Here is a 12,371-nt window from a genome sequence, read left to right on the forward strand (position 1 = left end):
ACATTTTTATGCTTACAATTTTCTTGAACATTATGATCCTAATCTTATCTTAGTAGATGTGGAATTCACCTTGTTATATATATATATATATACATATATATATATGTATATATATATATATACCTTTTGTGATTGAACCCTCTATTTGTTTAAATAATTCCCTAGCATGGTTGTTGTTAATCAGTTTGTTCCTTTCCCCAACACACAGTTGTTGACCACCTACTAGGTGACAGGCACAGGACTAAGCAGTAGAAATTGCAACAATGAACAAAAACCAAAAGAGTCATCATACTGTCCTCATAGAATAATAGACTAGGGAAATTAATCAACCAGTGGCAGAAAACTACTATGTGAGCATTTTGATCATGCTACCATGATAATATGTGTGTTGAGATCACAAGAAAATTGGAGTCAGTGATATTCTGGTACAGATTTTTTGTTGTTGTTGGAGACCTGATATAGTCTTGTTCTTAATCTCTTACTTTTGATGAAAGGCAACAAAGTCATAACCTTCCTTCTATCTATGCACTTTTCTCAGAAGTTATTGTTTTCATTCATCAAAATTATCTGTGTACTGAAACCCCTCAAGATGCTAGTTTAGAATTATTCTAAAATAATTCATTTTAAAATAATTCCTTTACATATGTATTTCTTCATATACATGTTTTTTATGTAACTACAGCATATGTACAATTCTGTAGTGTAATTGCTGGCACATTTTAGACACTCAGTGTGTGTTGAATCTATATCCTCCTACTTCCTTCTCAATTCCCATCTATTTTGTGCTAGGTACATTTCATAAGAGCAAATGCCATTATACTACCATCTCTCTTAGTCTCAAGAAAATAATTCCCTGTTTCATAAAAGAAAATAGAAATTCTTTGATGCTTCAACTTTCAGTACAAGCATTCAGAATCAAGTATATTTTTTAAATGTTAGTGTAACTATTCTTGGTTCAGAAAAGACTTTCACAAATAATACTGAAGGAGTCAGAAGCCTGGCTTCTGGGATCACTTCCGAGACTTCTCGCCTTTCACTTTGGTCAGGTCACTTCCCCTCTTTGTGCCTCTTTTACAAAACCAAAGGCTTGAAAAAGGGGACCTCTAACATCGCCTCCAGCCCCATGAATCTGTAGATTTCAACTAAAGGATGAGGGTTTAAATTGTGATGATCTTCAATACATTGCTTTTTTACAGACATTTCTGAATCTCAGTGAAGGTTTAATCCAAATTCACTTGAAATACTTGGAAAAGGTCAGAAGATTTAAGAATGACTCAGTTCAGCAAATTGCTTTCCACTCTCTCTCTGAAAACTTTCATTGGGCTTTACCTCTGAGACTCACACTATTATTTTCCCTGCTTATTTTATTCTGTCTCCAAGTTTGCTCTGCAGTATGTATTGCCCTCACCATTTCAAACTCCTTCACCTATTAACTTCTGACATCTTGCTTGAATTTTATTTGGCTGCATAACAATATTTTTATATGTGTGTATATTTTAAAATTGTATTTATCCCATTTTATAGTTTTTAGCTTCTTTGAAAGACTTTTCTTATTTTAACTACAACCTCCTGACAATTTTCTAGGTCTTTAAGAGACCGCAAAATATTCTCTTCTTTACTTAACACATTAAAAAAATATATAGCATCAGCCTGATTTGATGTATTGAATACACAGGATACAAAACTGTGTCATCTGTTAGGTAGAGGGACAAATCCAGACTTAGCCCTGTGCTGAGGCCATCTATGGGGCTGTGACCTGGGGATACCAGAGTACACAGGCCAAATCAGCCTAGTAAATTACTTTCAGTATTTTACCACCAATGTCTTTCCTAAGACATGTTCGGAAATACTGGTCTACCTTAAAGTAAAATTCTTATATAACCCCTAGGAGGTGTAATACATTAAGCACATGAACATAAAATGACAAATGATTTATATGATTAAATCTGTCCCCACCCAACTAGAATAGGGCTCAAAGAGGTCAAGAGAACGTTTATACTGGGGGAGTAGGCATTAGTGTAGAGGTAACAGATGGAGATGCTCCAGAGGTGAGTTCAGCCAAATGTATCTTTTCTAGAACGAACTAGCTCATACTATGAAGTGATGATATTTAGACAAAGGATCAGCACTCCTCTGTGCCAAGGAGTGCAACCCTTCAGAGCTTATGAACTTATTTCATGATGCTTTCAGTACTTAGTCTTTTGAGCACTTTTTTGGAATTATTTTTAAGCCTAGACCACAGTTTTATGAAACTGATCTTTGATAGTAGACAATCAATGTCATATTAGTCTTAATTGCTGTAATACAACCAACACGCTTTTGAGGATAATTTGGAGACCAAATCTTGGGATTAACCTGAATATCGATTTACTGGACTTGTGAAAATATATGAAAGTTGCTGCAACAGAGGTATGTATTCCTCACACAGTGGAAGCAAGAGCAACCCTAATTTGGAAACTACTCTTATTAGAAGATCGATTATATCACTTTAGAGTCAGAATCTACATAGTTGCTTTTATCTAAAATGAGATAAAACCCATTTAATCCATTATTATTAGTTCTGAATTCTTACTTTACATCAAATCTACTAGTTTAATAATCAAATATATTCTTGCAGATCTTATCAAGAAAAAAGAACATAAGAATTATATGTCTGTGTGATATACATATTAGGATTACAGATGGTACTATAGGTAAAGAGGAACTTTATACTCTTTTTATTTGGCCTTAACTCTCAAAGAACAAATAAATTTTGGTAACTTCTTTGCTGCTCTTTTGATCTACTCTCTATTTAAAATTAGATGCTAAAAATAAACGCCAATTTTCAGAGTAAAAACATATTTTTATATCATTTTCAGGCTGCTTTCTCTGGCCAGAGTAAGATTTTAAATTGACCAAATGTTAATATTTAACCGTTCTAAATTAAAAACCCTTTTAATTACTATGCCAAGATCTAGAGTCAAAGGGAGATTTATAAGGAAGTAATTAAAATGATTTTATTACTTGCAGTAGAAAAAGCCCAGGATGCAGCACAATTTTTTTGATCCAATGGGCCATGGGTCCATCCAGGCCATTTGTAAGAAGCAATAAAGAATTCTGGAAGATCAGTTGTTTCAGGTAAAGAAGCCTAAAGAAGAAGTAGAGGCAGAGGTGTCAACGTTTTTCAAATATATTCCAAAAACCATTATGAGAAAACACCATGCCCTTTTAAAATGTTTGTCACTGTTTTTTATTTTGTACATTCAATTTTCTGAATGGCATCCCTGAAAAGAGTTATTTGTGTAAGATATCTATTTCACTCTATCTTTAAAAATGGCAATTCAATGTGGGGAATCATAATATATATAGTAAAAAATCGTAAGAACAAACATAGAATGTGGTACCATATGGTGCAATAATTTCGACCATTGTTTCTGTCATCTTGAATCAGAGTTTTGGTTATCCCTGTGGAAGACCACATGATGTTATTTAAATTTGGCCTCATAAACAATGTTTACTTTTATATCCCTCCTACATTGGAGAGTGTGTGCACTTCGGATGTGAAATTAATTTGGAAACAATGCATTTGTGACAAATATGCATTAACTCACTTGGAGCCCCAAGAAACACAAATTTTGTACCAGCTATTGGGAAACAAAACTGGGATAAATTGATGGATAGCTATAAAATCCTTGAAGAATAAAAAGAACTTCAGAAATCATGTAATGTCAAACATACAATGAATGCCAAGATGTCTTCAGAGTCTATGTTAGGTCCTGACGATTTCAGCTGCTCTCTTTCCAAGAAGTCAAATTAAACCTATGGACCTTGCTCTGTTCATGTCACTCAAAGAAAGTCTGAAGCCCTATAACCTGGTTTTTTTCTTTCAAATAAGTTTCACTTCCATAAATAATCAGTATTCCAACAAAATAAGGATGTGTTTATTAATTTTCTATCACTTATGCATACACATACATTCACACACACACATAATTTTTGAGAGTGCTTTAACGTTTTTAAAGTGTTTTATTTTCTCAATAGCTTTATGTGATATAATCAGGGAAAATATTATTTACTCTATTTTACAAATGAGGAAACAAACCTCTAAGAGTTAAATGACATACTAAGTCCTCTCACTTAAATAAGAAATACCCCTGAGACGAGACCCAGATATTAGATTTCTTAACACTGTGTTTCATTCATCATTTAGCCACCTTATCAGAAATAAATGGATACTTTGCAACAGAAGTAAAATGTTTACTGAAAATTTTTATGATTGTTCATTGAACAAGTCAGGCTACTGATCCAATATCTTGCCCTGCAAAATTACTTCTGACAAGTATAAAACAACTTAAGAGAATAAAGGAAAATTTTAAATGTACACTTCTGCTTGAAAATATATCCATCCAAAATATTTATAAATTCGAATTTCAATGAAAGAGTTCAGTTTTGACTCAAAAAACTATTATCATCTGATAAGAAAGTGATTAAATCCTGAGTTTCATTACTAAAAACACTGCTATTTAGGTGATAGAAGAAAAGTGCCAGATCTTTAAGCAGATCATGATAGGGTATCTACATGATAACTTAAAGAACAGTATCATAGAAATCCTAGAAATTCAGGTGATTTTAGATTCCTGTGCCATCAGATTGGCCATAGAATTGGAGCAGAATAAATTTACTGCTCTGAGTAGATAGTTTCAGGAACATAGACTAATTCTCCAAAGGAGCCTTTCTACCTGGGACAGAGATACACGTACCCTATACATTACTCATATTTTCCAATTGTATTACTATTGGCTAATCAGTGTGCTTTTAGGAATTTATAGTATTAAGTTGCCTCATGTTCCAGAAAAATAGCTAGAGTGTCATTGTTATTTTAATTTATCACTTTATAATTCTAATTTAATAGCAGAACTAGGATATTTCCGTTCTGCTCTGTGGAAGCAGTAAAAATATAACTATGACTTCAGACAGATCTCATCAGGATTAGGCTATTCAGAATCTGATGTCCCCATTCCAAAGTTGACCAGAGAACTTTGCACATGGAGGTATTCCATAAATATCTGATAATAATGAGGAGATACATATCTAGCTGGTAGATTTCATCATTTTAAAATATCATTTTCCTCCTAAAGGCACATTAAATTAAATTATAATGACAGCATGCACTTGTTTTCTTATGATTTATTGTTTAAAAATAAAAATCTATGAAAGGATAATCCTTCTCCATAAGATAAGGCAATAGAAAAACAACAGGAAAAATGCCATATTCATTAAAAACATGTTTACCAACCCACTAAACCAGGTCAATTCATGAAGCTCACCTGTTGGCTCTGTCATGATTTTTACCAATTAATTAATATTGTGTTTCCTAAAAATAAACCCATAGGATTTGAAGCCCAGTAAGCACATATTACCTTACAATTTTATTTACCTTATGATACCAGATGATCTGATATAATAAACTCATGGCAAATTTTACATCTCATTACTCCATAATTATTTCATTCCCCTATAAAGTAAGAGTGTTTTTAAGGGCTTATAAATAAAAGTAAACACCACAGAATAACAGCTTTTAGGAATTGGTAATAGAAGTCTGGCTTCAATAAATGATTTTTTTTTTTTTTTGGTCAAAGGATAGCTTCATAAAGCAAAAAAGTCAAGCGAGTCAGCTGACAGAGACAAAAATTCCAAAATGATAGTGGTTTAAGATAGAAATTTAATTTTAAAAAGTTTTACACTATTACATATGGGCATTTTTAATTATTTCCATTATAATGTTGAAAATTTTCAGTCATAATCTAATTCTATTTCAAAATTAATATTAGTCAAACTTGAATAGTCTCCCTGCTTTAATATTTCAATTTAAATATTAAAGATACTGTGAACAAATGTAAGAATTAAATTCAGTGGTGAACACTGGAGAATTTTTTACAATAATTCGTGCATTTTAATCGAATCAAAATCTCTAAAAGTAATGGAAACCTAGTCACAGAACAGCTTGAGAACAAACCAATCAAATTCTGGACATTCAGGACATTCTTATTAAAAGTCCATATAGGGGCTTCCCTGGTGGCGCAGTGGTTGAGAGTCCGCCTGCCAATGCAGGGGACACGGGTTTGTGCCCGGACCCGGGAAGATCCCACATGCCGCGGAGCGTCTAGGCCCGTGAGTCATGGCCACTGAGCCTGCGCGTCCGGAGCCTGTGCTCTGCAACGGGAGAGGCCACAACAGTGAGAGGCCCGCATACTACAAAAAAAAAAAAAAAAAAAAAAGCCCATATCTACACAATATCCACTCAGTGAATCACTCTCTTCATCCCTAGTTGCATTTACTCCCACTTAAACTTGGATAATGAGTGACCTGAGAATCAGAAGAAGGTAACAGAGAACATCATTCTCTTCTGACCTTCACAATCCAAGGTCAGTGGCCATGCATACTAAGAAATGTCTTCTAAGGTACTTGATATTGGCGGGGAAAAGGCTAAGTTTTTCGTTGTTGACGGCAAAATGAATTTTTCATCTTCAATATTTGCCTTGATGTCTTAACTCTGAAAGAGTTATGCTTTGATAATTTGCTAGTTACTGTTTTTTTTTAACAATCTAATTTCTTGTACATATAAATAATCAGTGACCACGCTATGGCTGGTGGTGCCAGTTCTCCAGGGCTCCTCGTTTGAATAGGCTTTCTTTTTATTCGTAGTGATAATTTTAGCTCAGTACCTGCAAGCTCAGAAAAATGACTATATTTCCTGGTCCCCCTTGGATCCCAGGTGTGGCCACATTATTAAATTCTGGCCCATGGAGTGTAAGCACAAGTGTCACTGGCAGCTTCTGAGAACTCTTCCTTAAGAGAAGTTTGGCACTTGATTTTACTCCTTTTTATTGATCTTTTTTAAAATTTTCCTGTTGGCAGGAATTTGGGTATAGATGGACATGCAGCAGCTTCTTGAACGATTATATGACCTCGGATATAAAGGCTCTGGAAAATAGAACAAGGAGGAAGAAGCCTGGGTATCCAACACCAAGGAGTGCAATTCTACCATCCACCTCCAGTTTTGTTGGTAAGAAATCAATTTCTATTTAAGTCACTATCATTTTGGACTTTTGTCACTCTCTGATGAGCCCAATCAAAGCTAAAACAGCACGCAGAACTGACATTAAAGATGCTATGGCAGGAGAGAGGGGGAAGATGGTGGAAGAGTAAGACGTAGAGATCACCTTCCTCCCCACAAATACATCAGAAATACGTCTACACATGGAACAATTCCTACAGAACACCTACTGAACGCTGGCAGAAGACCTCAGACCTCCCAAAAGGTAAGAAACTCCCCACGTACCTGGGTAGGGCAAAAGAAAAAAGAATAAACAGAGGCAAAAGAATAGGGACGGGACCTGCACCAGTGGGAGGGAGCCTTGAAGGAGGAAAGGTTTCCACACACTAGAAGTCCCTTCACGGGCGGAGACTGCAGATAGCGGAGGGGTGGAGCTTCGGAGCTGTGAAGGAGAGCACAGCCACAGGGGTGCGGAGGGCAAAGCAGAGAGATTGCCAGGCCTTTGCAGCTGCACGCTCGCCCTGCCTTCCGTACCCCTCCCTCCCCCGGCCTGAGTGAGCCAGAGCCCCCATATCAGCGTCTCCTTTAACCCCATCCTGTCTGAGAAGAATAGACACCCTCTGGCGACCTACACGCAGAGGCGGGGCCAAATCCAAAGCTGAACCCCGGGAGCTGTGCGAACAAAGAAGAGAAAGGGAAATCTCTCCCAGCAGCCTCAGAAGCAGCGGATTAAAGCTCCACAATCAACTTGATGTAACCTGCATCTGTGGAATACCTGAATAGACAACAAATCACCCCAAATTAGAAGGTGGACTTTGAGAGCAAGATTTATTATTTTTTCCCCTTTTCCTCTTTTTGTGAGTGTGTATGTGTATGCTTCTGGGTGAGATTTTGTCTGTATAGCTTTTCTTTCACCATTTGTCCTAGGGTTCTATCTGTCCGTTTTTTGTTTTGTTTTGTTTTGTTTTGTCTTCTACTTTTTAAAAAAATTTATTTCTGAGTAATTATATTTTAATAACTTTATTTTATTTTACCTTACTTTATTTTATTTTCTTTTATCCTCTTTCTTTCTTTCTTTCTACTTTTTCTCTTTTATTCTGAGCTGAGATGAAAGGCTCTTGGTGCTGCAGCCAGGAGTCAGTGCTGTGCCTCTGAGGTGGGAGAGCCAACTTCAGGACACTGGTCCACAAGAGACCTCCCAGCTCCATGTAATATCAAATGGCAAAAATCTCCCAGAGATCTCCATCTCAACACCAACACCCAGCTTCACTCAATGAACAGCAAGCTTTAGTGCTGGACACCCTATGCCAAACAACTAGCAAGACAGGAATACAACCCCACCCATTAGCAGAGAGGCTGCCTAAAATCATAATGAGTCCACAGACACCCCAAAACACACCACCAGACATGGACCTGCCCACCAGAAAGACAGAATCCAGCCACATCCACCAGAACACAGGCACTAGTCCCCTCCACCAGGAAGCCTACACAACCCATTGAACCAACTTTAGCCACTAGAGACAGATACCAAAAACAATGGGAACTACAAATTTGCAGCCTGCAAAAAGGAGACCCCAAAAACAGTAAGATAAGCAAAATGAGAAGAGAGAAAAACACACAGCAGATGAAGGAGCAAGATAAAAACCCACCAGACCTAATAAATGAAGAGTAAATAGGCAGTCTACCTGAAAAATAATGCAGAATAATGATAATAAAGACAATCAAAATCTTGGAAACAGAATAGAGAATATGCGAGAAACCATTAACAAGAATCGAGAAGAACTAAAGATGAAACAAGCAATGATGAAAAACACAATAAATGAAATTATAAATACTCTAGAAGAGATCAGTAGCAGAATAACTGAGGCAGAAGAACGGATAAGTGACCTGGAAGATAGAATAGTGGAAATAACTACTGCAGAGAAGAATAAAGAAAAAAGAATGAAAAGAACTGAGGACAGTCTCAGAGACCTCTGGGACAATATTAAACGCACCAACATTCAAATTATAGGGGTTCCAGAAGAAGAAGAGAAAAAGGAAGGGACTGAGAAAATATTTGAAGAGATTATAGTTGAAAACTTCCCTAATATGGAAAAGGAAATAGTTAATCAAGTCCAGGAAGCACAGAGAGTCCCATACAGGATGAATCCAAGGAGAAACATGCCAAGACACATATTAATCAAACTGTCAAAAATTAAATTCAAAGAAAACATATTAAAAGCAGCAAGGGGAAAACAACAAATAACACACAAGGGAATCCCCGTAAGGTTAACAGCTGACCTTTCAGCAGAAACTCTGCAAGCCAGAGGGACTGGCAAGACATATTTAAAGTGATGAAGGAGAAAAACCTACAACCAAGTTTACTCTACCCAGCAAGGATCTCTTTCAGATTTGATGGAGAAATTAAAACCTTTACAGACAAGCAAAAGCTAAGAGAGTTCAGCACCACTAAACCACCTTTACAAAAAATGCTAAAGGATCTTCTCTAGGCAAGAAACACAAGAGAAGGAAAAGACCTACAATAACAAACACAAAACAATTAAGAAAATGGGAATAGGAACATACATATCAATAATTACCTTAAATGTAAATGGATTAAATGCTCCCACCAAAAGTCACAGATTGGCTGAATGGATACAAAAGAAAGACCCATATATACGCTGTCTACAAGAGACCCACTTCAGACCTAGAGACACATACAGACTGAAAGTGAAGGGATGGAAAAAGATATTCCATGCAAATGGAAACCAAAAGAAAGCTGGAGTAGCAATTCTCATATCAGACAAAATAGACTTTAAAATAAAGGCTATTAGAAGAGACAAAGAAGGACACCACATAATGATCAAGGGATCGATCCAAGAAGAATATATAACGATTGTAAATATTTATGCACCCAACATAGGAGCACCTCAATACATAAGGCAAATACTAACAGCCATAAAAGAGGAAATCGACAGTAACACATTCATAGTAGGGGACTTTAACACCCCACTTTCACCCATGGACAGATCATCCAAAATGAAAATAAATAAGGAAACACAAGCTTTAAATGATACATTAAACAAGATGGACTTAATTGATATTTATAGGACATTCCATCCAAAAACAGCAGAATACACTTTATTCTCAAGTACTCATGGAGCATTCTCCAGGATAGATCATATCTTGGGTCACAAATCAAGTCTTGGTAAATTTAAGAAAATTGAAATCGTATCAAGTATCCTTCCAACCACAACACTATGAGACTAGATATCAATTACAGGAAAAGATCTGTAAAAAATACAAACACATGGAGGCTAAACCATACACTACTTAATAACAAAGTGATCACTGAAGAAATCAAAGAGGAAATCAAGAAATACCTAGAAACAAATGACAATGGAGACAAGACAACCCAAAACCTATGGGATGCAGCAAAAGCAGTTCTAAGAGGGAAGTTTATAGCAATACAATCCTACCTTAAGAAACAAGAAACATCTCGAATAAACAACCTAACCTTGCACCTAAAGGAATTAGAGAAAGAAGAACAAAAAAAAACCCAAAGTTAACAGAAGGAAAGAAATCATAAAGATCAGATCAGAAATAAATGAAAAAGAAATGAAGGAAATGATAGCAAAGATCAATAAAACTAAAAGCTGCCTTTGAGAAGATAAACAAAATTGATAAACCATTAGCTAGACTCATCAAGAAAAAAAGGGAGAAGACTCAAATCAATAGAATTAGAAATGAAAAAGGAGAAGTAACAACTGACACTGCAGAAATACAAATGATCATGAGAGATTAATAAAAGCAACTCTATGCCAATAAAATGGACAACCTGGAAGAAATGGACAAATTCTTAGAAATTCACAACCTGCCAAGACTGAATCAGGAAGAAATAGAAAATATGAACAGACCAATCACAAGCACTGAAATTGAAACTGTGATTAAAAATCTTCCAACAAACAAAAGTCCAGGATCAGATGGCTTCACAGGCGAATTCTATCAAACACTTAGAGAAGAGCTAACACCTATCTTTCTCAAACTCTTCCAAAATATAGCAGAGGGAGGAACACACCCAAACTCATTCTACGAGGCCACCATCACTCTGATATCAAAACCAGACAAAGATGTCACAAAGAAAGAAAACTACAGGCCAATATCACTGATGAACATAGTTGCAAAAATCCTCAACAAAATACTAGCAAACAGAATCCAACAGCACATTAAAAGAATCATACACTATGATCAAGTGGGGTTTATCCCAGGAATGGAAGGATTCTTCAATATATGCAAATCGAGGGGGAGTTCCGGGAAGATGGCGGAAGAGTAAGACGCGGAGATCACCTTCCTCTCCACAGATACACCAGAAATACATCTACGCGTGGAACAACTCCTACGGAGCACCTACTGAACGCTGGCAGAAGACCTCAGACCTCCCAAAAGGCAAGGAACCCCCCCACGTACCTGGTTAGGGCAAAAGAAAAAACTAAACAGAGACAAAAGAATAGGGACGGGTCCTGCACCAGCGGGAGAGAGCTGTGAAGGAGGAAAAGTGTCCACACACTAGGAGCCCCTTCGCGGGTGGAGACTTCGGGAGGCGGAGTGGGGGAGCTTGGGAGCCGCGGAGGAGAGCACAGCAACAGGGGTGCGGAGGGCAAAGCGGAGAGATTCCAGCGCAGAGGATCGGGCCGACCGGCACTCACCAGCCGAGAGGCTTGTCTGCTCGCCCGCCGGGGCGGGCGGGACTGGGAGCTGAGGCTCCGGCTTTTGTCGGAGCGCCGGGAGAGGACTGAGGTTGGCGGCGTGAACACAGCCTGCAGGGCGTTGGTGCGCCGCGGCTGGCCGGGAGAGAGTCTGGGGAGGGGTCTGGACCTGCCGAAGAGGCAAGAGACTTTTACGTCCCTCTTTGTTTCCTCGTGCACGAGGAGGGGGGATTGGGAACGCTGCTTGGGAGAGCTCCGGAGACGGGCGCGAGCCGCGGCTAAGAGTGCGGAGCCCAGAGACGGACATGGGACGCTAAGGCCGCTGCTGCCGCCGCCAGGAGGCCTGTGTGCGAGCGCAGGTCACTAGCCACACGCCCTTCCGGGGAGCCTGTGCAGCCCGCCGCTGCCGGGGTCCCGGGATCCGGGGACGGCTCCCCCGGGAGAGCGCACGGCGCGCCTCAGGCTGCAGCGTCACGCCGGCCTCTGCCGCTGCAGGCCCGCCCTGCACTCCGTGACCCTCCCTACCCCCCGGCCTGGGTGAGCCAGAGCCTCCGAATCAGTGGCTCCTTTAACCCCGTCCTGTCTGAGCAAAGAACAGACGCCCTCCGGCGACCTACACGCACAGGCGGGGCCAAATCCAAAGCTGAGCC

At 38.5% G+C, this 12,371-nt stretch overlaps 1 protein-coding gene across 1 annotated transcript in view; it reads right to left on the minus strand.

The window, feature by feature from the left end:
* Positions 1–12,371, minus strand: part of TINAG (tubulointerstitial nephritis antigen) — a gene marked incomplete at both ends in the record, with an annotated part of 101,974 nt that overhangs the window by 58,324 nt on the left and 31,279 nt on the right. The window contains one exon of the mRNA XM_082848569.1: positions 3,004–3,127. Within this exon, the coding sequence (XP_082704695.1) occupies positions 3,004–3,127 (124 nt within the window). The remainder of the gene's footprint in view (positions 1–3,003; positions 3,128–12,371) is intronic.

Source organism: Leucopleurus acutus, assembly GCF_964270905.1.
Source record: "Leucopleurus acutus genome assembly, chromosome: 10".
NCBI classification, from domain to species: domain Eukaryota; kingdom Metazoa; phylum Chordata; class Mammalia; order Artiodactyla; family Delphinidae; genus Leucopleurus; species Leucopleurus acutus.